At 43.9% G+C, this 24,858-nt stretch overlaps 9 protein-coding genes across 9 annotated transcripts; 2 read left to right on the forward strand and 7 right to left on the reverse strand.

The window, feature by feature from the left end:
- Window positions 1-544: 544 nt before the first annotated feature.
- On the forward strand, window positions 545-4,967 carry BYT42DRAFT_569459 (3-hydroxy-3-methylglutaryl coenzyme A reductase). Its single transcript, XM_051568291.1, has 7 exons — window positions 545-1,673; window positions 1,754-1,865; window positions 1,941-2,034; window positions 2,113-2,425; window positions 2,522-2,698; window positions 2,851-3,682; window positions 3,756-4,967. The coding sequence occupies exons 1-7, from the start codon at window positions 840-842 to the stop codon at window positions 4,811-4,813; spliced, it is 3,420 nt and encodes a 1,139-aa protein (XP_051423980.1). The 5' UTR covers window positions 545-839; the 3' UTR covers window positions 4,814-4,967.
- A 103-nt stretch (window positions 4,968-5,070) lies between these two features.
- BYT42DRAFT_334197 (uncharacterized protein) lies at window positions 5,071-6,143 on the reverse strand. The gene has a single exon (XM_051563091.1). The coding sequence runs from the start codon at window positions 5,972-5,974 to the stop codon at window positions 5,351-5,353; it is 624 nt and encodes a 207-aa protein (XP_051423981.1). The 5' UTR covers window positions 5,975-6,143; the 3' UTR covers window positions 5,071-5,350.
- Window positions 6,012-6,683, reverse strand: BYT42DRAFT_496572 (uncharacterized protein; the record flags this gene model as incomplete). Its single annotated transcript, XM_051564432.1, has 3 exons — window positions 6,012-6,074; window positions 6,147-6,370; window positions 6,437-6,683. Coding segments are annotated over 3 exons (534 nt in total), but the record flags the coding sequence as incomplete, so codon positions are not given.
- Window positions 6,684-7,913: 1,230 nt separating this feature from the next.
- Window positions 7,914-8,915, reverse strand: BYT42DRAFT_569462 (uncharacterized protein). The gene has a single exon (XM_051568292.1). It carries the CDS (start codon window positions 8,854-8,856, stop codon window positions 8,233-8,235), a length of 624 nt encoding a protein of 207 aa, XP_051423983.1. The 5' UTR covers window positions 8,857-8,915; the 3' UTR covers window positions 7,914-8,232.
- Window positions 8,916-9,223: 308 nt separating this feature from the next.
- On the reverse strand, window positions 9,224-10,745 carry BYT42DRAFT_334453 (transcription factor PAP1-domain-containing protein). The gene is made up of 3 exons (XM_051563093.1): window positions 10,493-10,745; window positions 10,389-10,425; window positions 9,224-10,332 (listed from the first exon to the last, which is right to left on the reverse strand). The coding sequence occupies exons 1-3, from the start codon at window positions 10,562-10,564 to the stop codon at window positions 9,446-9,448; spliced, it is 996 nt and encodes a 331-aa protein (XP_051423984.1). The 5' UTR covers window positions 10,565-10,745; the 3' UTR covers window positions 9,224-9,445.
- Window positions 10,746-10,926: 181 nt separating this feature from the next.
- On the reverse strand, window positions 10,927-11,709 carry BYT42DRAFT_496372 (globin-like protein; the record flags this gene model as incomplete). Its single annotated transcript, XM_051564415.1, has 3 exons — window positions 10,927-11,049; window positions 11,137-11,313; window positions 11,410-11,709. The coding sequence occupies 3 exons, from the start codon at window positions 11,707-11,709 to the stop codon at window positions 10,927-10,929; spliced, it is 600 nt and encodes a 199-aa protein (XP_051423985.1).
- A 295-nt stretch (window positions 11,710-12,004) lies between these two features.
- Window positions 12,005-12,836, forward strand: BYT42DRAFT_334296 (uncharacterized protein). The gene has a single exon (XM_051563092.1). It carries the CDS (start codon window positions 12,149-12,151, stop codon window positions 12,614-12,616), a length of 468 nt encoding a protein of 155 aa, XP_051423986.1. The 5' UTR covers window positions 12,005-12,148; the 3' UTR covers window positions 12,617-12,836.
- Window positions 12,837-13,911: 1,075 nt separating this feature from the next.
- Window positions 13,912-16,183, reverse strand: BYT42DRAFT_569468 (uncharacterized protein). The gene is made up of 4 exons (XM_051568293.1): window positions 15,900-16,183; window positions 15,094-15,777; window positions 14,921-15,021; window positions 13,912-14,864 (listed from the first exon to the last, which is right to left on the reverse strand). Exons 1-4 carry the CDS (start codon window positions 16,038-16,040, stop codon window positions 14,072-14,074), a joined length of 1,719 nt encoding a protein of 572 aa, XP_051423987.1. The 5' UTR covers window positions 16,041-16,183; the 3' UTR covers window positions 13,912-14,071.
- Window positions 16,184-16,775: 592 nt separating this feature from the next.
- On the reverse strand, window positions 16,776-19,566 carry BYT42DRAFT_613926 (P-loop containing nucleoside triphosphate hydrolase protein; the record flags this gene model as incomplete). The annotated part of the gene is made up of 13 exons (XM_051571789.1): window positions 16,776-16,900; window positions 17,025-17,207; window positions 17,315-17,464; window positions 17,535-17,631; window positions 17,715-17,918; window positions 17,999-18,161; window positions 18,221-18,357; window positions 18,475-18,628; window positions 18,724-18,815; window positions 18,883-19,000; window positions 19,078-19,207; window positions 19,279-19,495; window positions 19,552-19,566. The coding sequence occupies 13 exons, from the start codon at window positions 19,564-19,566 to the stop codon at window positions 16,776-16,778; spliced, it is 1,785 nt and encodes a 594-aa protein (XP_051423988.1).
- Between the last annotated feature and the right edge of the window lie 5,292 nt (window positions 19,567-24,858).

Genomic DNA, 24,858 nt, shown 5'->3' on the forward strand with positions numbered 1-24,858 from the left:
GCCATGTTTATCTATCTTATACCCCGCTTTTTTTACGTCATGATGTTCACTAAAATAAGTTTTGTCATTGAGTGAGAAAAGCATTCTGATTTTTGAAAGGATTCTTTTACATACTCGAGGGCTATCTTCCCTTTTGCTGTTAGTATTCCGTATTGCACACGGATCATATGGCTATTTGACAACAGCACGTTTCTGGTCATTTCTAAAATGAGCGATTCGGTGTCTCCACTGAATTCGGGCTTTGGCGTCAAAAAAGATGAAAAATATTTTCCCCAAGACATTCGTTTAACATCGACGACGGTCCACCCGTCGTTTTACATGCAGCTTTGTCAGCCATCTAAGCATGTGGAATTAGGGGCTTTTTGTTATTTAGGTGAAAATGCATGCTTCTGCTTGTCTCCTTGATGAAGCGAAGAAAGCAGACTGTAAGGCAGATGGGGACGAGCGTGTGTCACGGTAACATGGCGGAGTTATAAATATGAGGATAATTTTTTTTATATACCAGTTTTACATTTTTGCTTTTTTTGTTTTTTCTCCCTATTCCCTTCCAACAAGGTAAAAAACGCTGCAGACAATGAAAAGCAAAAGCTATATATAAAAAGAAACACTCTTTTTTGATACTTAACCTTTGCTTTTTTTTGTATTCTTTTCTTTTGTAGCATTACCTCTACTTAGTTATTTACTTGACTATTTATTCGGTTGTTTCAACACACCAACCTTCCTCAGAACGACGAAGAAGACTGAATTCATCTTCCTGTTTCTACTTAATTCCTTCCTCCCCCCCATCTTTTTTTTTTCTTCTTCTTACCGGCCCCTCTCTCATCTGAGCCAAACGCGCCATGGCTCTTTTATCATCTCCTGGAACCACAGCGTTCCGATCCATCTCTAGTCTGATTGGCAGAGGCGTACATCGTGCGAGCAAGATGTCGTCTCGTAATCCGATCGAGATGATTGTTGCCATTCTCATCTTGGCTTCGTTTAGCTATTTTTATCTGTTCAACCTGGCACGGACGTCGGATATCTTTTCTGGCACGGTGACACGGTTATACCCCACGACTGCGTATGCAGATGGTCATGCCAAGGAGTTCAGTGTGGTGGAGTCCATGGACAGTGTGCCCAAAAATGCCATCAAAATTCACCTCAAACAGATTCTCGTCACGGATCCTCATCGGAGTCTTTTGAACCAAAAAACACTATCTTCTGTGCTTCATTTCCAACGGTTGATCGAGAACGAAATTTACGTACCCGATAACACCGCCGTTAACCGATTCGCCTACAATCACGACTTGTGCTACAAAGTGTCTTTGACCCACGACCGCCCCAATATGTGTTTCACCCAGTCGCCCTTGGCATTTTGGAACAACGATATTGAGGTGCTTCAAGCCGACAACGATCTCCTCGCCACCTTGAAAGAGAACCAAAACACCGCCAACTATATCTTTGAAGATCTTCAATACGATACTTCTTCCACGCATTCCCTCGTCCTCTCGTATGCTTTCAATGCCTCTTCCGTCTATCGTCAGCAACTCAATGCCATCTGGAGTCATAAAGTCGCCACTCTGCCTCCCGCAGATTTGGTCTCCTTATCCAACACTGGTCAACAAGAAACTGTCTTTAGCTGGCTCTTTATCATCACCCGCAATGTCGTCTTTCGCTTGAAGGAACTCATCGAGGTAAACTTTTTGAAAAAGAAAGGAGGTTTGGCTTTTTTTTCCATGTTTTTTTATTGACGCTCCATTGTCCAAATGTTTAGGTGGCTGACAATATCGACATTATCGTTATTTTGGCTGGCTATGTCATGATGATAGCCACCTTTGTCTCTCTTTACATGAACATGCGTGCCATGGGCTCCCGTTACACGCTAGGTAACCTAAAAATTCTTGGCAATTATCAACTTGCTGACATGCATGTATACTTATTTTGATGTTTTTTGTGTTAAGCTACCGCGGTCGTTTTCAACGGATTCTTCTCCTTTATGTTGGCCTTGTTGACGGTCCACGCTTTGGGCGTGGGTGTGTATCCCGTAGTTTTGGCGTAAGTAACTCGCATGCATGGCGTCAATAGCAACAACAACATCATACTAAAAAACAAGTTTTTTCTACTACTGCTTAGTGAGGCAATTCCCTTTTTGGCTGTCACCATTGGTTTTGAACGTCCCTTCACCCTAACCAAACGTGTCTTTCAATACAGCCGAGAGACCCCATTGACCAAGCAAGAGATCAGAAAGACCATTGTTCGTGCTGTGGATTCCGTCGCCTTGCCGATTGCCCGTGATTGTTTCATGGAAATCACCGTTCTTGTTCTGGGCGCCAAGTCTGGCATTTCCGGTCTCCAGGAATTCTGCTTGCTGAGCGCCATTTTACTGGCTTATGACTTGATCATCATGTTCACCTGGTATACTGCCGTCTTGGCTTTAAAGTTGGAGGTACGTACATATACATCATCAAAAAAAAAAAAACTTGCTTTGTTTTTCGCATATGGGCCGGTCATTGATTCTTATTTTCTAATTTCCGTTTTTTAGTTGCTTCGTATTCGCGAGATCAATAGCTCCACCGCGAAATCGGTGGAAAAGAAGCCCGCCAATACAGGTTACATCCGTCGCACCGTGCTTCGTGCTATTAGTGACAATAGTGCCGCCGGACGCAACCCGAACCAACAAGTGGACAATCCAATCATTGGCCGCATCAAATTGCTCATGGTAAGCTCTTCGAATTTGGTTGGCATTTCTTTTTCCCTTTTATCATGGGGCGCAACCTGTTGTCTTGGTCAGCATAGACATGCATTGAGAAATGACGGAGAATGAATGGGTTGATGGGTAAACAACGCACTAAACTGCACACTGCGTTCTAGATTGTTGGTTTTGTGGGCATGCATATTTTCAAGATTTGCTCCACTTTCCAGTCCTCTGGTCCCCGCGTCAACATTGCTGACCCCACCGTAGCAGGTGTACTTACCCAATTGTTGCAACTGCACCGATCCTCACTGCAGTCGTCCTTGCCTATTGTGGTAGAAGTATTTCCCCCGCTCCCATTCCATGTTGCTTCTTGGAATAAGGGGCTCCTCCCTGCCGCCATTTCAGAACCCTTGGAAGCCTTGTTTAACATCTGTGCTGTCTACATTCAACACCCTGTCATCAGCAAATGGTTGACCCTGGCTCTCTTCGTTTCTCTGTTTCTTAATACCTATTTATTCAAGGTCGCCAAGCAACCCAAGCAGTTGGTCGAACATACTCAACCCGAAAAGAATACCGTCGTTGTCACCAAGGTCTCTCCTACTGTCGAGCTTTCCGAAAAGCAAAAGGTCGCCGTCAACCAAGCCGTCCCGGTCGCCAAGACCGAAGTCCGCTCCGTTGCTCATCGTCATCCTCATCGCTATCCTGAAAGTGACACCGTTCGTCCCATCGAGGAATGCATGACATTGCTTCGCACGCCTCATGAATTAACCAATGAGGAGATTATTTCCCTTGTCCAAGCTGGAAAGATCGCTCCTTACGCCCTTGAAAGGATGCTGGGTGATCTGCAACGTGCTGTTAGTATCCGTCGTGCCCTCATCTCCCGTGCCTCTATTACCAAGACCCTCGAATCCAGTGCTCTGCCCTTGGAAAACTACTGGTATGAAAAAGTTATGGGTGCCTGTTGCGAAAATGTCATTGGTTACATGCCGATCCCCGTCGGTGTTGCTGGTAAGTGTTCTATTCATCATTCCAGAAAATCGTGTCTCAACAATTGAATTTTTTAACGAATGTCTGTGTACAGGTCCTATGTTGATTGATGATGAAAGTATCCACATTCCTATGGCTACCACCGAAGGTTGCTTGGTTGCTTCAGCGGCTCGTGGCTGCAAAGCCATCAATGCTGGTGGCGGCGCTCGAACCATTCTTACGGCTGACGGTATGACCCGTGGTCCTTGTGTCGAATTCCCCAACATTACCATGGCGGGTGAATGCAAACGCTGGATCGAACAAGAAGGCAATGAAATCGTCACTGCGGCTTTCAACTCGACTTCCCGTTTCGCTCGCCTTCGCAAGTTGAAGGTGGCTTTGGCCGGCAAACTTGTATTTATTCGATTCTCTACAACCACAGGTGATGCCATGGGCATGAATATGATTTCGAAAGGTTGCGAAAAGGCCATTTCTGTGCTCAGTGAACATTTCCCCGAGATGCAAGTCATTTCATTGTCTGGCAATTACTGTACGGATAAGAAGCCGGCTGCTATCAACTGGATTGAAGGTCGTGGTAAATCCGTGGTCGCGGAAGCGGTGATTCCTGGTCATGTGGTTGAAAAGGTGCTCAAGACCACCGTGGCTGCCTTGGTTGAACTGAACATTAGCAAGAACTTGATTGGCTCGGCCATGGCTGGATCCGTGGGTGGTTTCAATGCCCATGCCGCCAATATCTTGACGGCCATTTACCTTGCTACCGGTCAAGATCCCGCTCAGAATGTCGAAAGTTCCAACTGTATTACCTTGATGAAGGCTATCAACGATGGACAAGATCTCCATATTTCATGCACCATGCCCAGTATTGAAGTTGGTACGATCGGTGGTGGTACCATTTTACCTCCTCAACAATCCATGTTGGATATGCTCGGTGTTCGTGGCCCGCATCCCACCGAACCTGGCAAGAATGCTCAGCGTTTGGCCCGTATTATTTGCGCTTCCGTCATGGCCGGTGAATTGTCTCTTTGTGCCGCCTTGGCTGCCGGTCATCTTGTGAAAGCTCATATGGCTCACAACCGTGCTGCCCCGGCTGCTGCCACCTCGGCACCTGCTGTCACCGCCGCCCCCGAACCTGGCACCTGTATCAAGTCTTGAAATGGTCCTTTATTTTATTCATATCATTCCCCTTTTTCTTTTTGCTTTCTGTGTTCTTCATTCTATAGAACTACAAAAAAAAAACTGTTTTTGATTTTCTAATAATAGTCTCATGAAAAAAATAATAAAAGCTGCAACTTATTGCTTATCATCATTCAACGTTTCCATCCGAGTTTCCCAATGTAGATTTACCCACTAGTTTAACTTGTTACTTACTATTCGCGGTGTCTGCAATTTTTTTTTTTTTTTTGGGTCTAATGAGATTCAAAACAGCTGATTATGATAATTCCGTTTTTATTTTTAGAGCAAAGAGAGAGAGAGAGAGAGAGAGAGAGAAAAAGCGGTGTGGCCGTGATCACCATGTTGCCTGATATTGATTAGCGTCCGAAGCCGTGGGAGGCAAAGACGCTGAAGGCAACGATGAGGCAGAAGAGGCTCCAGATGAGGATTGGTCAGTAGTGTTGGTCACTTTCGTTTTCAAACTGGAGAGGAACTGGTTCCACTCATCAGCAGTAGAATAATCATCGGGATAATGCTTCAACTTGTCAAGAGCCGAAGCAGCGGAAGGGAATTGCTTGGCAAGACCATCAGTAAACGAGGTCCATTGCGACTTGACCTGTTCCAGATTAGCTTGCGGAGACGATAACTGAGTTTCCAAGGATTGGATTTCGGCTGGGAAACTGTCCATGATGTTCTGCTTGCTGGAAGAAGCCGAGGACTGGTTGTTGCTGCTGCTGTTGTTGTCAAAACCAGGCTGATCCATACCGTCCAACACGCTAGCAAACGCAGTATTGGGATGCGAAGACTGGATTTCGGCGGGAGAAGTAGATTGAACCTGAGACTGAACTTGAGGTTGCACTTGCGATTGGTCTCCAGGGGACGATTGTCCGGATGGATCACTAGCCTGCTGTTGTTGGTCACCTCCAGCTCCCGGCTGTTCCTGGCCAGTAGTTGGCTGCTGTTGACCATCCGTAGGCTGCTGTTGACCATCCGTAGGCTGCTGTTGACCATCCGTAGGCTGCTGTTGACCATCCGTAGGCTGCTGTTGGCCGTCAGTAGGTTGTTGTTGGCCATCTGTAGGCTGCTGTTGGCCGTCGTCAGGTTGTTGTTGGCCGTCAGTAGGTTGTTGTTGGCCGTCGCCAGGTTGCTGTTGTTGACCATCACCCGACTGTTGCTGATCACCACCGTTGGGAGCTCCCGAATAGTCACCGGGTACAACACGAAGACATCCGTAACCGGATCGTCCAGTGGGACAATCGTTCTGTAGCAATTCGGTTAGGACATAATGGTTTTACTGACATGGCAGGCAAGGCAATAATAAAGAGAAGCGTACCTCATTCTTGCAGCAACGAATGCAGAATCGATTGTCGCTTGGTTCAATCAAACTGACAAAATAATCGTAATTTTGGCAAGAAGCACCTTTGGGTTTGCCATCACCGTGCGAATCGTATTGACCGCCACCATCGGTTGGCTGCAATTGATATTTAGATGCATCAATGTAACCGGTAATTTGCTCATAAGTATCGTTCTTTTGATAGTGAGCGGTCGTGATGAATCCTAATTTTACGATGTTTTTTTCGTGGTAAGTTTTCGATATCATCAATCATTTTCAAAAAGATGTACCTTCTGGGAAAGGTTTGGAACCAGGCACATTGTCTGGATTGGTACAGAAGGGAATACCGTTGTCTTCGTTGGTAGCCACGTCAAGTCCCGGTTGAGGAGGCAAGAAAAGACAGAAATCACTATCGCTGTGTATTAAGACTTCTGGTTTGGCGGATGAATTTGCGGATTGCTGCGATTGGTCCTGTTGGGCATGAGCTATCCAAAGACCTTGTAAAAGGGCGGCGGCTAAAAGAGAAAGAGATCGCATCGAGTAGGTAGGATAAATAACTAGATTATTTTGTAGGTAAAATGGAAGTAGAAGTTATGTATATGTCAATAAGAAAGAAAGAAAGTAATAGAGCACTTTAATATTCAGGCAAGAAAAAAAAAAAAAAAAAAGATCGACAGAAAAATCTCAGCTAATCGTTAGTGGGTTTTTTAGTTCCGCAAAGTTGCACAGTAATTGCAGGGTAATGTCGCTAGTTAAGATGGATTCGTCTCATCTGACTCGCCTATCAGTTCAATGCTTTTGGCAAAAGCTACAATGGGTGTCATAAATCATTGTTTGCCGCGGCATCTAAATCGGCCTCATTTGGAAGGATTAATAGAATTTGGCTGCAAGATACCACTCTGAAAAAAGCACAAGCTTAAAATAACAAGTTTCATATCCAAGGAACTTAGCCTAAATGAATAAATCTGCAAATCAGATCATGCTGAGAAATATATCGCTATCGTTATTGAAAATAGCCATTTTAAAACAATGCCATATTGGTTTGCACGCTATTCGGTATCGATTTGTGTCAGCATACATTCACTTGTCACCGTAGCGCGACAATATAAATTGAACCATCGGAAACTCGAGCAATCTATTCATGGCTGTTATTCGTTCAAAAACTTGCTGGGCTTTTCAGCACTCTATTGTAATTTGCCTGGTTTGGTTTCACCAGACGCCTCAAAGTTGCAAGTACGATGAATATTACACAAGAATGCGCGCTTGTAAGCAAAGTGGCAATTCGTAACAGAGTTGAAATATCAGTATTGCAAAAATTGTCATTATATCATACAGTGTCATATGCGTGTATGTAAGATAATTACTATATAATGGAATAGTCAGACGTTGTATAGACAGAATCATAAACTCTGTCAACGCGGGATTTTCGCGCGTTTGTATGATCAGGGGTTGTGGTAACGATGTTTTCATGTGAGCATAAAAAATCGCTCAGCATGCAACTTGGCGTTCGACTGTCAAACATAATTAAATCACAATTATTCACATTTTTGAGGGTATCTCAGGCTGTGAATGCCACATTGAATTTGCGAAAATTACTGTAAAATAATCACCGGTAGAGATAAGGGCAGTTTTTTCAGGTTTATTGTAAGCAAAATCCCTGAGGATGTTCGGCGTAATGAATGAAGAATGACGGGATTTGTTGGAAAACTCTATTTGAACCATGTGCCGATACCTTTGTCTTGGCACTGTTGTTTAGAAAAAAAAAATAATCAAAACAAGGTAGTAAGAAAGCAAGCGAGATAAAAAAAAAACCACTAGCTATAAATGATAGTTCAGTTTGACAATGAAGACCGTGTGAGCTACGGAATTGCCCTCGGGTTACGTTTAATCATGATGTTCATTATTGTCAAACATAGACTATTCTCTGGGTTCATTAAGGTCCACTTTATAGTGTAATTTTTTATACATAAGGAAAATTGCCAAAAAATCGAAAAGATAAACAACCAATGCTGCACATCGGGTGTGACAAATTCATAACTGGGGAATGACAGATTTGACGTGATTAAGGGATTTCTGCTGAGGTCTCTTAGTCCTGCTGTCGGTGGAGAGCAAACCATCGTTTCAGTCGATGGAAAAGGGGAGGCTCTTCGAGTTTTACTTGTTCGGCTTCCAATTCCGGTACTGCCATCCCACCAGTGGTTGGCTTGCTTTTTTGAATCGTGGCGCCGGTTTTCTCTGTCGGAGAGCAGAGAGTGGATGTGGCTGTGTTCCTGCAGGAACTGGAACTGGAGCCTGAAGTGGAAAGACGATCTGCAATGCCCTTTTTCCTAACCTGGACCGACGCCACAGATGCAGATGGAGCAGCGGGCTCTTTCATGAACGGTGTATACCCTTTTCGGTAAGCCAGCATGGCCAGCGGGATGTTATCGTCATTGGGCGTCGCCAACGAGCGTCGTTTCTGTCGACGGTGAGGACGTCGTGGTGGACGACCAGGGTCAGACACGATCGTGTGGTTAGACTGAACCATATTACCGGATTCCAATTCTGTATCCTCGGATACGGAAGGCATCACACATGATCCTCTTTTTCGATAAGGGCGCGCTAAAGTCGGTGCCAATTGTGGGATGTCAGAGAATGTGGTATTATAGAAAGGAGGTACCATGGTTGTTCCTGTTGGGGTATAAAAAGCGCCTGTAGATGAGAAACTCATTCGATAAAAAAAAATTGGGCGAAAAGGGAAGACGGGGAAATTGGAACCAAGGTTTTTTTTTCTGCTCTCTCAGATAACGGCTATTTTTTTTCGGAAGCTTAAGTACTGGTAGGAAAAATTCGACCTCCCAATTTGTTAGTGTCATGGCATCACGGCTCGCCAAGTAGCATGTATGAAACAAGACACGTGGCTGAGGATGATTAAAAACGTCTTCTACTCTTTTGTATTAAGAAGCAGCTACTTCTTATTTAGGAAAGAATAAGAGACATGATATAAAAGCAGATGCAAGCGAAAAAGAAATAAGGGATAAATGATATAGCAGTACAATACAGGTTTTCAATCATAAATAGGACAAGTGAAAATATCAATAAAATTGGGGCGCGGGGGAGACGGCGTGGAGGAAAAAGAGAGGATAGAATGGTAACGAAATGAAGAGATGATGATGATGATGTATGACGAAAGTGTAAAAAAAGACAATATGCATGAAAGAAACAAAAACAACAACCAGCAACCAGTAACCACCAAAACAGCCAGTCATCCAGCGGAAATAATACAAAATAAGGTAAACCCTGAAAAGAGGCAATCCGGATCATGATTTCCGGTCCATCAAAGCAAGCACTTCTTTCACCTCTTCCTCCAGGAAAATGGGTCCTGTGCTGGAACATTTGGCCTTCTTCTTCAGTTCCAGGCACAGTTCTTCCACGTCGAACCGATCAAATTTTGGATGGGCATTGATTCGTTCCCATACAGTGCGACAGGTAAGCAACGCGCCGCCACTGTTAAAATTATCCACCTGTGGGTGTTGATCCAAACGTCCGCTTAGCGATGCTGCAAACTTGTCAAACTGATCCATCATATTCATTCGATGTGTTTCTCTCGCTTTTTCGTCATCCGGCAGCAGTTCGGTGAGAATAGGAATGGGGTGGCTGGTCGATTCATTGTTCAATGTACCGGAAGCATCAAAGAGGGGCTCCGATAACAGCTGATTGTACGCAGAGGAGCATACTTCCTCTTTCAGTCGTTCACAAAAGGAAACACCATCTTTATCTCTTATACAAGCAACCGCCGAAGACGTTTGCCGTACGGGCGGTTCCACCATGGTCGGCTGAGAAAAACCTGTCGGCAAGGCCACCGGAGGCGGATTGGACCGGCTGGACCGGTTGGATTCCGCTTTCAGAGTCGGCATGTCAACGTCGGTATCCTGCAATTTCGTCAGGGACAAATCCATTGCCAAACTAGCGTCATTGACACTGTCCATTTCGCCCGATGTGGCTCGCTTAAGAAGCGCTCGTAATTCAATGTTCTCTTGTTGCAATCTTGCTACTGTTTCTTCATGCGACGCTTTCATGGCTCGAATCTGATCTTCCAATTCCTTGACGTAACGTTCCTTTCGTTCCCGAAACGCGCGTTGGGCTGCCCTATTTTGTTCTTTTCTTCGCTGCTTCTGGTCGGCCGTCAAGTCGGACAGACTAGGATCTTAAGCCACATTTTTAATGGCACAGATCAAACAAATAAAAGATAAAAGGCATAACTTACCACCATCGGAAGAGGGTGAAGAACCTTTTCTAACTATTAGTATTCAAAGATGTTGAGAATGATAAATATAACCATCAAAACAGTGGATGAACAGACGTACATAGTAGTTTCGATGCCTGGCCATATTCCGAGGGTCCATCAATGCCTTCCCATTTTCTCTTCTCCGTCTCATCCTTGCCGGAAGCGGGGGACGGAAGACTAGCCAATGGGGCAATAGGACGGAACCCAGTGGGCCGATGCGGTGACGGTTTGCACCGTATAGTTTGAAGTTTATTATGCACAGGTTGGGTCATATCAAAAAGTCGACTGGCTGCATTCAACCAAGCAAGACGGAGAGTCGTAAATGTGAAGAAATTCTCGCTCAAAAAAAAAAAAAAATGGTGGAAAAATTCGATGCCGTGATTTCTTCCCAAAAATGGGACATAAAAAAAATGGGTTGCTAATGCTGACAAATACAAAATTCCTCCAATCAAAATTGATTTTCGGTGGAATGGTTTCTCAGGTCCTGGTTGGCTGGTTTGGGGGTAAAAGGGATTATTGAATCAAGCATGCATCCGGTTTCGATGCTGCTTGTGTTGTGGCGGTCCGGCGCTCCATTTCCCACATTCGCTGGGTTTCCAGACCAATGCGCATATGATACGTGGTATAGGCGTGACCCTAAATCATCCAACGTTAGCTCTGGGTGGGTTCCTCAGCGCACTATATCTCCTGTCTTTGGTTTCTATCACCCAAAATCCCGTTTACCTTGAGCCAAGCATCACCAATCTCATCCGTATACTCATCTCCTAGTCTTCTTTTCAGGGCTTCCACAAACGATTTGCCCACCAAATCCAGATGATGTGCATGAACTCCGTAAAAGTAATGTCGGGCGCCCAATTCTCGCATTTGGTGGGCAAGCCACTCTGGGTCCGCCTCGTCATACTCCTCCATCACCGTCGTTGGCATGTCGACCGTCTGATTGGCTAAAGCTTGATCCCGGGCCCGTTTCATGGCATTGATTTCTCGTATCGTGTATACTTTACTTTTGTCTCCTGGGCAACACATCGTCGCACCTTCCATCAGATTGGGGGCCGTGACGGACGGTGCCCTCGCAATATAGGAGATCATACCTGTCAATGCGCGTGCTTGTTTATAGACGTTGGGAAACAGCTTCTTTGCATCCGGGTCCAGTTCAAATAGAGCGTCGTAAAATACCAAACCAAATGCGTGAGCAGACGAAACATTGCGGTCATCGCCAGCACATCGGATTTCAGACACGCGTTCCCAGCTGTAGCGAATGATATCGATTTGTTTCTGTGAAGGCGCCAAGTTGTGCATGTCCTCCATCATAGCAGGACACTTTAAGCCGGATGTTTCTTCTTTCAAGGTTTTTCTTCGTCTAAATAGTCGCCGAAACCGCGACACATTGCGTGGTGGATCGTTTTCATTTGCTTCTATTGAGGGTGGCAAGGTGGTTTTTGAACTCATAACAGAAAAGACCCTTTCAATGGATCATCAATCAAACAGAGGACAAGTGGATTGATGGAGGCGGTAAAATGAACCGCGAGCTTTTGAGAGAAAAGGGAAGAGAAGGAAAAAGAAAGTAGATAAACGACAAGGGAGGAATAACGGGCTAGAAAAGCATAGTGCAGCAGAGAAAGAGGAAGGACACAATACTGCCAAGCCGATAACAGAAAAAAAAAACCTACCATCAGGGCAGACAACCTCATATCATACTTGATGAGCAAGTAACCCCTTATTTCCGTTACATCTCAGAATGTGTTACGTTGAAAAGCTTGGAAAGAGCAACCGTATTACCATGATGTATTCCTTGTGTATTGTAAACAATATAAACAGCATTGGTACGTGCTTGGTTTATTCTATGGAACAAACTACTTGCCATTTACTTTGGCAACCCGATCTACGCACTGCGCGCATGCAACTTATTCCTTCGCATTCCTCACTTAAAAAATTGCATACCCACGAAATAAATAAAAAAACAATTTGTCGTTTTTCTAACTCCGCGCTATTTTTATTTTTTGAACAAAAGGGTGATCAGGTCAGTGGCAAGTCTTTAATTCGGGTTTTTGCAATGATTCTGAAGAAAGATATAATTCAACATAAGCAAAAGATAATAGCTATGTTTCCACAGCGTCACAGAACTTTCTACAAACACGCTAGCGTAAGGGACTTATTTCCGCCCCAGGAAACGACAAATAATTTTATGAAGCTTGTCAGTCCGTGAGGTGTAAACGGGGGGTGACCGTATTTCCTTTCGTATTATCCGGCGTCGCATGGCAAAGACAATGTCAATGCACTACAGTGAATGTGGTGATGCTTCAATTTTTTTTATTACCATGCATACACCTCACCTGTCTTCGTACAAAGTTAAGGTTAAGAAACAGTTGTTGTGCATGGGAACATAAGCTAACCGGATATGGTGATGATTTCCGACCTTTTTTTTTCGGATCCATGCTTTCGCGTCATACAAGCAGTCAGAAAGTAAATTCGTTTTGGTAAAAAATGATTTCTTTGAAGGCAAGAACCAAATACATGCTTTTTATGTACATACTGCGAAAGGCAAGAGCGCAATGTTAGGTGGAAATCAAGGCCAGGAACATGACAGGATATAGCAAGATGGCATGGAGAATATGCTGATACTGAGGCTTATTCAATGATGACGGATGAGATATCTATATTTAAACGGTCGGCGCTTTCTGGAGCGGCGTTGGCGCGAGAGCTGGGCATCAAGCGAGGCAAGCAATAAGGAACTGGAACATAAAAGAGCTACAAAGAAACTAAAAAGTGAGAAAGATGGAAGAGACCCGTTGATGGTGCAAGAAATGGCAATAAGGAGACATACTGGGCCTGCGAATATGAGAGCCGAGGTGTCGGCTAAGTGTGCAGTATTACGATTTGGTGAATGCTCCACCGAAAGCCTTCATCGGCCTCTCAGGTTTATCTCTTGTGAATAATGAAGTTTGGCCGATTAACATCGTATGGCTTTGCTTTGCTGCTGCGAAAAACAGTGATAGGATCATTTTCTTTTCTCACTTGGCTGCATTTTTTTTTCCATTGCGAATTTTTACTTTTGTAAAAGTGCACGGTGCGGTATTACATCACAACCGCGTGCCAACTTCTTTTTTTCTCTCTCCGGCCTTTTTTGCTTTATTCATGCCGCATGGTTTTAGCAATGTGCGGTGAGATCATTATTTTAGTGCATTTCATGTAGTTAAATTTTTTAGCGTAAAAATATGCGTACGTAATTTCACTATGGCCAGAAACGCAATCTACTAAATAAATACCTTGTAAATATGCTAAACGTCGTAGTCTCATATGGAATGAATGACAGTATCTAAAAGTGAGCTCTTGCCACCCAAAAAACACACGTTTACCAGTCTAGCAACGATTAGGCTCCTGCAAAAAATAAGGTCTAAAATCATTCAGGCCGATATGCTTACCTCAAGTGAGATCGTAATAGATGAATGTCATCGATAGATAAAAATGTGCAAACGAAAATATTTTATTTTGAAAATGATAGCACCAATGGACCAAAAAATCAAATAAAAAAAAACCAAGTGAAAAAAAGACGCATAATTGTTGACCACGCAGACAATTTTTGGAATAGAGTGACATATGTATAAAAAAAAGTTTTTGCCTATTTACACTTACGGGGATCTTATTTGGACGATGTACTGTATTAGCTGGATGATGGGTGATTGCTGGAAGGATTGGAAGGTAATCTAGCTGACTCGGATAGGGTGTTCGGATAAGGAAGTTTAGGGAAAGAACCTTGAGATCGAGTCGGATACCGTCGTTGAGGAAGAGGGGTGCGTTCACGTTGAGCATCGTTGTGATCGGCCACGCCGTCCGGTGTACCGTCGCATTTACTATACGAGTTCTGCAAGGAGGGAAACTCTGTTGAGCCAAGAAGATGAGATGGATGCAGTGGCGTAGGTACGCCTCGAACCTCATACTCTCCTTCGGTTCTTCGCGTAGGAAAATCTGGGTTCGTGCGTTGCAAAAGTTGGAACGCCGACTTTTCTCCAGGCACATACGATGCCTCGCTCGTGGGTCGCATCGATTCTTCAGACGAGTTGTTGCCGTCCATCATCTGTCGTGGCCTGAACGCAGACGGGGTTTCGGTCGTGGTCAGATGGGTGGGAATGGGCGCTTGCATACGCGATTCTTTATCGTTGTCTTCGCCGTTACTACCGCTGCTGCCATTACTGTAGTTGTTACTGTTGCCGTCGTTACTGCCGTCGTTAACACCGTCGCTGCCGCCATTACTGTCGTTACCGCTGCCGCTGTTACTGTCGTTACCGTTGCTGCCGTTGCTACTATTTGCATTGGAGCTCACGTCAGCAGTCGCTCCTTCACTGTTACAACCTTGGTCACCCATTTCGCCATAGCCGTCCGCCGAACCACTGGCAGAGCTACCATTGCCGTTCCCATTTCCGTTCCCATTGGAACTGCAATCCGCCAAACTACCACTGCATCATGAATATCAATAGCCATGGCAAAAGGTTTCACGATTCTAACAATTTACCTGCTGGGTGAATCTCGTTTCATTCGTTTCCGTGCGCGGCCAATGAGTCGATTCGCGGCTTCCTGTTTCTGTTTAAATTCCTTCAAATACGCTCGATATTTCTAAACAATGAGCAAAACCACTCATGTGAGCGATTTTTTTTCTTAGTTCTTGTTTGAGAGTGGAATACCCACCTCATATTCAGGTGTTTGACGGTACGATTCCAAAGCGGCTTGATATTCATCTTTGGCTTGCATGGCCGTACGTTCGTATGCCTGCTTTTCGCTGTGGCTCAAGTTTTTCCATTGATCGCCTACGTATTTGGCGATTTCAGCAAACGACATGTTTTGATCTTTCAGCTGGGCTCGTGCGTCGTTGGAGAACATGATGTAGGCGGAGGGAGGCTTGATGGGTGCATGTTTGTCGGGTTTAGGATGACGTCGATATTTCCGTTTGGGGGCCGAGTTGAGCTGTGCGTCCGTAGAATCTTCGTCGTTGGAAGAAAAACTGTTACTTCGTGGTTCGCTCATGACGCTACCAGACATGCGATTGCCTGATGCTGATCCAGAGTTGGACATGGGGACATTGGACGACATGGAAGCGTAACCGCTCGTACTGTTGCTTCGTACACTTCGTTCGGCGCTCGTCGTTCCGCTACTGCTGCTGGCGTTCCCACTGGCATTGTCCGCTGGCGGAGGTGCTGACACGGAATGAGACCGAAGGTAGAGTGGCGGTTCCTCTAATGGTTGATCAGTGGTCGACAGATGCGACATCTTCCGTGGAAGATTGAAGAAAGACGTACTGGGGGCAATGGTATTAATAAATAGGGATTGACTTCGTGGAATGCCTTTGGCAGTGGCCACCTCTCGCTGGATAATCTATGATAGTGAAAAAAAAGAGATACAGAAAGGATAAGACCAGATAAAAAAAAAGAAAGACTGACCGTTAGTGAAATGAACCATACCAATATAAATTGTTATCTTGTGAAGGGCAAACATACTCGTCGATGACCGCGTTTGACATTCATAACAATCATATCGTCTTCTGTGATTTCATACACCTGCAAAAAAGAGGTGGAGGGGAAAAGAAGCGCATGAGTGAGACGGTTCTGATGATTTGATTTTAAATTGTTCAATTTCATCAAGACCACAAAAGAAGTATCACTGCATATCACACTTTCTTCTCAGAATCATAAACTAAAAAGAAAAAAGAAAAACTTTCCGCAAGAAAAAAAGGAAAATCCCAAAAAATTATTCTACTTACTGATTGTAATGATTCGAACCCTTCGGCTATAAAGGCAGGTAGGTATTGAGGCAGTTGGCATCGATTCAGAAAGCCTTTTACATCACGATGGCCGGCATTGTTGTAGTCAAATTGGGTAGCGTCATCAATACTGGGTGTAAAATTCATTGATGCGTAGGTATCCATAATATAGTAAAGGTAATAATATTAAAGTGACAGAAACGGTCAAATGTTATGTAAAAAAGGGAAGTATAAATACAAATGAAGTTTTTTTTTTTCTTTGAAAGCGGGGAATAAGAGTACTTTTTTGCTTTTTTTTTTCTTTTTTTTTTTTCAAGGAAGGGAATCAGTGAAATAGTATGGGCTGTATGAAAAGTGATGAAATGGGAGAAAACATAAGTCAGACTAGGCATGCTTTGTATTAAATAGGGTGGATGTCCTGTTTTGGTAATAGCTTATTTTATCCATGACATAATGTAATATCAGTCCGCGAAAATCTGTGTGTCTAGAGCCACGTCCAATCTCATATAGACAAATGACGTAATATCAACAAAAAAATCGATCAGGAATGTCCAAGAAGTTTCTCGAATGTTAAAGAACTTCCACAGTGGCAATAGAATAAAAAGGAGAAGTTTTAGAAATCGCCTCGACCGCCGGCATCACGACTGCTCATAATAGCGCTCATCTGCTGTCTACGTTGCTGTTCCAGTTTAGGACAGTCGTTAATACGATGACCCAAGCCACCACAGAAAGTACAGCCTAAGAGAGAAATAACGTTTAGTGCGAATTTTTTTTTTTGGGAGATCGTCCTCCATTTTTTTTTCCTTTTTTTCTTTTTTTGGTCGCTCCCTTTTTAGATATGCATGGAAACGTCGAAATTTACCTCCAGACAATCCATATTTTTCGGTGGGATCTTCCATTGCAGCCAAGAACGGTGGCACCCGCTGTTTGGCTTCGCGGAGCAAATGCTTCAGATCCAATCGAATCTGTTCCGAGCAATGCTGATTGATAAAAGTGGTGGCAACACCAGTTTTTCCGCTACGACCCGTTCGGCCAATTCGATGTACTATGATGAAAACAATAAAAAGTTAAAATACACTTTCAAACCCACACCAAAAAACAAAATAAAAAAAATTTTAAGCTCGGCATCCATTGTAAGTTGTTTTTACTTACCATAGTCTTCAATTTCTTTTGGCATATCGTAATTAATCACATGCTGAATCTCGGCAAAGTCTAGACCTTTCGATGCTACATCCGTGGCTACCAGCACATCTTTCTTGTATTCTTTGAAAGATCTTATAGCAAACTCACGTTCCTCCTGAGCTAAATTATAAGAACCATGTCAGTTACACAGCCATGACGCTTAAAGCTTGCCACAAGCGGTTAGACTTACATTTTCCACCGTGGATCGCCACCGCTTCCACGCCTTTCAGTAACAAATACTCGTGGATGTCGTCCACATCGTTTTTATTCTCAGCAAACACTAACACCTATCTCACCGGAACCACACGGAAAACGCGATTGAGTCCACAGTTTGCGATTGCGTTCTTCCCTTTCGATTTTTCTCACTTACCGGTGGAGGCGTCTTTTGCAAGCATTCCAATAAATACACCATTTTGGCTTCTTGTTTCACATACTCGACTTCCTGTATAACATCCAAATTGGCTGCACCAGCGCGACCCACGTTGACAACCAACGGTTGTACTAGAGCGGATAATGCAAAATCTTGAATCTTTTTAGGCATAGTCGCAGAAAATAATAGCGTTTGTCTCTGAGACTATTTTTGGGTAAAATTACGTTTTTGTCAGTTGCTCTGAATTCCCTGGCACGAAAGAATTTTTTTTTTGTTCTCTTTACCTTGAAATAAGACATGATGGTTCGAACGTCATCTTCAAAACCCATATCAATCATTCGATCGGCTTCATCCATGCACAGATATTTACAAATATCCAAATTAAATTTTCTCTTCTTCAGCATATCCATGAGTCGTCCGGGTGTCGCCACCAGCATGTGGAAACCGCTAAGGTTTGTCATGAGTTTCCATTTTTAATAACATGCACCTAGTTTAATGTAGCTTACTTGTTCAAGGCTTTAGCCTGGTCATGCATATTGATACCACCAATACACAAAAGCGAGTTTATGCGGGGATAACCATTTTCGGCGAGCTTGTCTGCCATGCGGCATAAACCCTCGTGCGTCTGATTTGCCAATTCGCGCTAAAAGAAAAAAAAAACATATGAAAATAAGCTTTTTTCTGTTGTGTTCTCTTTTGACTAGCCCACAGACGAGAATAACTTTTAGCCGGGCTAACCAATATAATAACCATCACTTACTGAAGGGCAAAGAATCATGCCAATGGGTCCTTCACCACGTGTGAGCGGTAATCGCATTTCGGCTTCTAATGCAAACATAACCAAAGGCAAGGAAAAGGCCAGGGTTTTGCCCGAACCTGTAAACGCGATGCCAATCATATCACGACCCGATAAACTAAAACGCGAGGTTAGCATAAATATCATGGCGTCATTTGGGACCTTTTTCTCCTGTTTTTAGTCCTGGTATGGATTGGAAAAAAAAAGACTTACGCAACGGGTAAGCCCTGAATCTGGATAGGCGTAGGCTTATTGATTTTCTTTTCTTTGAGATAGTCCAATATGGGCTGTGGAAATTTCATATCCTAATTGAGATGCATGAGACTTGCCACTCCTATTTCTGTTTTCTTGACTGTGAGTGGCTCAACGTACCCGGAAATTGCTCACTGGTGGAACGGGATCCTTGCCTTCCACGATAATGTGAAACTTTCTCCGCATGGCTTCATGATGTTCTTCGGAGGCTTCACGAATATGACGTGGAGGTTTCCAACTATGGATTATTTTTTTTAGTCTCCTTTTTTTTTCCCGGCGGGTATTCACTAGATCTATCATTATTCATCAACTTACGATGTTGAGAGGGGCTCCGAGTATACGACACCCGCCGCGGCTTCTTGTACGGAAACAAGCGCCTTATGACGTGCTTGTGCTTCCTCAATCATTCTTTCTTCTTCTAGACGTTTCTCTTCCTCTGTCTTTTCTGTTCAAATCCACACTCGGATTAGCCATCGAGTCATGTCACCCGCCTTTTTGAGAGTCGGGTATCCATACCTGGTATAGCGTTGTATTTTCGTTGCTCGACAGCCTGATCGAGCAAACTCATCCCCGCTCGAGGACCTTGAGTTGCTGATTCGTCATCCTCATTATCGTCTCTTACACTTGGTTCCGTTAGTCGTCGCTGCTTTGCATATTTATGAAGTTTCTCCAATCGTCGTTGCTTGATCGGAACATAAGGAACGTAATTATCGTCATCCTCAAACAGTGAATTCTATACAGCTGATTAGAAATTCATTCATTCCCGATCCGATGGATCTAAACACTTACATTGGCTTCGCTCATGGTAAGAATTGGAAAAGGAATCGATGATAAGAAATGCGCAGAGAACGTAAAGCAGTGCAAGCACCGAATTTCCCAATCCAAGAAAATGGTTGGTGGCTGCGAATTTCGGACCACCAGCCAATGATATGCCAAGAAACCTTGGGACCTCATCCAACCGAAACTCGAGTTCATGCCAATAAGCCATGAGTTCGCTCTAGAGCATAAAAACGTCCCTTACTGTTTTCAATAGGAAGAATTCCAGTGACATCGATGAATCAACACTGTTTGGAACTATCAGCACCAGCCATGCAGAATGTTGAGTTATGTCTTGTGAATTACCTTTCCAATAAGAGGTACCCTGTGTGCCTGTACGACTCGAGAAAACTGACGACGGATTTAATGTACTTGGGCTTCTTGTTAAAAAAAAAGCGACCTCAGAAGAAGACTTCAGAACAGTCGCAGCAGGAAACATTCAATGTTTGACAGAACCTTGATTCGATGGGAGAACGATATGCATTGAGGATTTTTGATTTGGATTATTCGCCATTGGCGAAAATATCAGCTAGATGTGAGGTTTATTCTGTCATACATGTCCTGAACAGCCAGTGTTGGCCAGGATGTCGTCAACCGATGATATCGGACACTTGAGAATACTATAGGGGACTGCAGGAAATGTAAACGTTAAAAAATGAACTTTATACTCAAAAAGTTATCACGCATAGTTCATAATACCTGACAAATGCTACTGGGGCAACAAACATGGATAACTATATCCAAATAACGATGCAAGATGTGCACAGTAAAAGGGAATTCTAAGGTTGCTTATGTATAAGCAGTTGCTCATTTGTCAACAGCGTTTTTTCCATAACTCGACAGTGAATAAACGTACGGTATGAGTGAAATTACATTAGTTTTTTTGTGACTCCTTTGTATCATACTGGAACTCAAAAAGCAAACGAGTTCTTTGGTGCATACGGTATTCGCATGTTATTAGGCGACGAGTCTGGTGCGTCCCCTTGCGACGTAGAATTTTATCGCTTTCTAGATAAAAAGTAGTATGAAAAATCTCCATTGATCCATCAATGGTTCAAGTTATGCCGTTGGGTGGTTGGTACTGGAAAAGAAAGGATTTACAAGCATGATAATCATTGACAACGCGCATAATGAAATGTGAGCAATTAGACAACAGTCACATGGACTCGCTAAAAATGCGCGAGAGCATTTCATTGAAAATGCGGACCTACGAAATTCACGGACGCACACCGTACAGCCCTTCCCGAACATGACATCAATCATGGATGGTACGGTTACACTCTCACCTACTACTCTTCTTTTTTATTCTTTTTTTTTTGCGCACAGGCAAAGCCTCTTTCCAGGGGGAAAAGCCAAAATGGCTTTTTACTGCGCAACCTGTAGTAACCATTTGAATCGTCGGCATGACCTGTCGCTTAAAAATGCTTTCCCTTTCATTTTGCTTTCTACGACGCTGGCGTTACTATCTTCAATTATTAATACATTGAACATAGGTGATATTCAGGAAGTCAAGGACACAGAAAACGCAATGCGTTTGGACCTCATTGCGGCCGTGACGGAGAAAGAACGAATGATGGCTGAAAATATGGCTTTGAAGGTTCGATCGATGCTCATCACCACACAATTCTGATGTTGGGAATAAGCAGTTACTTATCGGAACATATCTAGCTCGAGAACGAGAACTTGAAGTCGCAAATGAGGACTACCTCTGCCCGTGAAGCGAAATACAGAGAAGAGTTATCCCAGCTTGAAAAACAGTATGACGATCTTCATTGGAAGAGCGTGAGTGACCCATCCCTAATACCACTATAAATGCCCTCAGGGACTTACTCTTTTCTCTAACAGTACAGCGAAGCGAAGCAATTCATGCATCGTAAATTATCGTCGACTCGCGAAGCTGAATTACTTCAACGGCAAAACGAGGAACTCCAGTCCACGTTGACCCAATGTCGAAAAGATTTGGCCACGGCCACCGATCAACTAAAAACAGCAGAAGATCGATGCACCAAACTTGAACATAGTCGTAATACCACCAAATCGGCGCATGATGAATTAATACGAGTTTACGATTCCCAACGAACAAAATACAAATCGCAAATCAACGAGTTGGAAAAGAAACTTGGCGCAGAGAAAGAAACTTCAGAAAAAGCCCAGGAAGAAATGAAGCAGAAATTAGTACAAATGGAGGATCAGCTCAAAGTGTCGCACATGTACGCCGAAAAATTGGTCCAGCCAAAGGAAACGGAGGATTCTCGTCCCGACCAGACGACGGCCCATACCAGTCTTTTGCAGCTCATTCAAAAATACGAAAGTTTGGGACGGCGTTGGTACGGTGTATATCAAGATTATTTCAACGTGCGAGAAGATAACGAAAAACTCGCTACACAATACGAAGAACTGCGAAAAACATACCAATCGCTCTTACGAGAACAGACGGATAAACGATTGCTGTACGATAAAAAGGACACCGAAATTGCTCGATTACTCGAAGAAGCCAACGAATTATGGAATCAGATCTCGGAATTTGAGAAAACCGATACCACGCAAAAAGAAAAGGTAAGGCGTATTCTATTAAAACTTAGATTTCAAGTAATAACCTTGTGCCCAATTCCTTTTAGATCCAACAATTAGAACAAGATTTGCAATTAATTAATCAACAGAACACCGATCTTCGTGCATCGTCCAATCTAATTATTCATCAGTTAAAGTATCTACTCAGCAAAGACCAACACAAGGATACAGTTTTGCCGGAGGAGGTTCGCCGTCAAATGGAGAATGCCACCGATGTCATGTTTATCGATCAGGAAAAATTGGTATTCAATGATATCAACGAACTCCAGCAGCGCAACCAGGAACTTTTGAAAGATGTTCGCCAACTCACAGAGCAAATACAGATCAAGTCGAATGAATGTGAGGACGAAAAGCAAAAGAGAGAAAATGTCGAATCAAGGTGGGGTTCAGCTTTGCAGGAAGCCGAACTGGCTTTGCGAGAACTGAATAAGAAGAACAAGTTGTTGGAGTTGCAGTAAGTAGGAACCTTATCGCCATCGCGTATGCCCAGAAGCTGAGAGATTATTCCAGGTTGTCCACTGCTACTACCGAAAACGAGTTTTACAAAGCACAATTGGAGCAGAAGCCATCCGAAACGGACACGGTGCAGATTGAGGAGAACAACACGGCAGCCTCCACGGACAATCAGCCAATGGGCGTGGCGACCACTCACGATGCCGAGCTAAAAGAAGCTCGAGACGCACTTGCTGAGATGCGAAAACAACATGATGAGTTGCAAGTGGAACTGGACCGCTTAAAACGAAAATACAGTCAACTGGAAGATACGAACAATAAGCATTACGAGCAAGTGAGCATTTTGCGAACACAGAATAGCGAGCTGGAAGAACGGATTACGGAACGCGAAGTGTCATTGTGGAAATCCAATACAAATGTCACCGAGATGAAGGGATCACTGCAGACGCTTCAAAACGAGAAGAAAGAATTGTTGGCATCCTTAGATACCCGTACCAAAGCGTACGACGCATTGATGAAAGATTACAAGTGCGTGCTTGAGGATCGTACCAAGCTGACGCATCTCCTGAACCAAATGACGTCCACCTTGTTCACCAAGATCTCACCTCCCGATCTGTTGAAACATTTGAAGTTACGCTTCAACGAACAGAAACGACAGTTGAAGCACGCCCACGAGAAACTATCCAAAGCAGAACTCGAATTGAATAAACTCAAGAACGAAGACGTATCGTCTTGGGAACAAAAGTATAACGAAGCACAAGACGAATTACGTCGCTTGAACGCCACATACTCTGAATTGCGAGCCCAACTGAAGACGTCCAAGGAGGAAGCTGCATCGGCTACTCAAAAGGAAGAGGAGGGGCCCGCGTCGGCACCCGTGCCAGCATCCGAAGCTGATGCTGTGCCATCAGCGACCGCCGAATCATCGGAAGCACCTCCCAGTGACACACCTTCTGCGACAGTGAAAGAACAAGGCGCAGATGACGGGTCTCTTCAACAACAGTTACTTGAAGCTCGCACCAAAATCGACACGCTCCAAAAATTGGTGGATGAGTACAAGGACCAACTGGAGAAGCAGAGAGCAACCTCCGCACAAACCGAGCAAGAGCAGATGGCTCTTGTAGCACAGCTAAAAGAGCATGAAGAAGAGCTCACGGCTAAACTCGCCACCAACGCCGCATTGCTGAACGAATATACCTCCCAAATTGAGAGCTCATTGATAGCTGTTCAGACGGCTGAAAAGTCGTTGGCTGAAAGCAAGAACGAGTGGCTCACCGAAAAATCAAAACTGACTCAACAAGTGGAGGAATTAACGCAAAAGGACCAAGAAAACGCTGATGAGCTGACGAAATTGCGAGAAAAGGTGCAACAGCAGGAGACTTTGGTGAAAGAGCTGGAGTCACGAGGGGAAGAAGAAACGAAAGCTCGGTCCGAGGGAGAGAAAGCAAAGACCGAATTAAGCGTTGAAATTCAAAAGCTAACAGAGAAACTCAACGATAAGGAGGCGGAATTGACCAAGGCACACAATGACCTGAAAGACGCCGAAGAAATGTGGACCAAGCAAAGAGAAACACTGGAAACGAGCCATAAAGAGCTGTCCGAGAGGTAAGAAATACATTTGTTATGCGACTTTTTTCAACACCATCTCATCGTGTTGTCCAGCTTTGAAAAACTGCAGCAATCCTGCCAAACCTTACTGGGTCAATCTTTCACTGGACTTCATGCAAACGCGGGCGTCTCTGCATCAGTGTCTGAAGAGAATCCAAACGGAGCCAACCTTGTGCAACAGTTACGCGATGTCAATAACACTCTCTCTGAGGATAATGAATTATGGCGAGCGCGGTATCTGAACGTTAAAAAGCGATATGATGCATTGGATTTGGAACTCGCTTCTCTTCAGCAGTACCTTGCTACCACTCGTACAGCGCTTCATGGGCTTCAAAAGGAGAAGGACGATTATCTGAAAAACCATGCAGATGTGCTGTCCCAACTCCGAAATGAAGTCGCAGTATTCAAGGACAGTAACAAGCAACTAAGAACCAGTGTCATCGATCAGAAAAAACGTATCCATGAGCTGGAAAATCAGATGAAGATCAAGACGGTGCAGTTATCAGGTAAACCCTTAATTACTCATAACAAGTGGAGATATTGGAGCAAAGGTGGAATAACTCTTCTACTTTAGACCAAATCAAAGCTTTGGAATCACAGCTAACGTCCGCAAATGAAAGCAAAGCATCCTTGGAGAAGCAGTACGAA

The sequence above is a fragment of the Radiomyces spectabilis genome (genome assembly GCF_025331425.1).
Source record: "Radiomyces spectabilis strain NRRL 2753 chromosome Unknown BYT42scaffold_6, whole genome shotgun sequence".
NCBI lineage: Eukaryota > Fungi > Mucoromycota > Mucoromycetes > Mucorales > Radiomycetaceae > Radiomyces > Radiomyces spectabilis.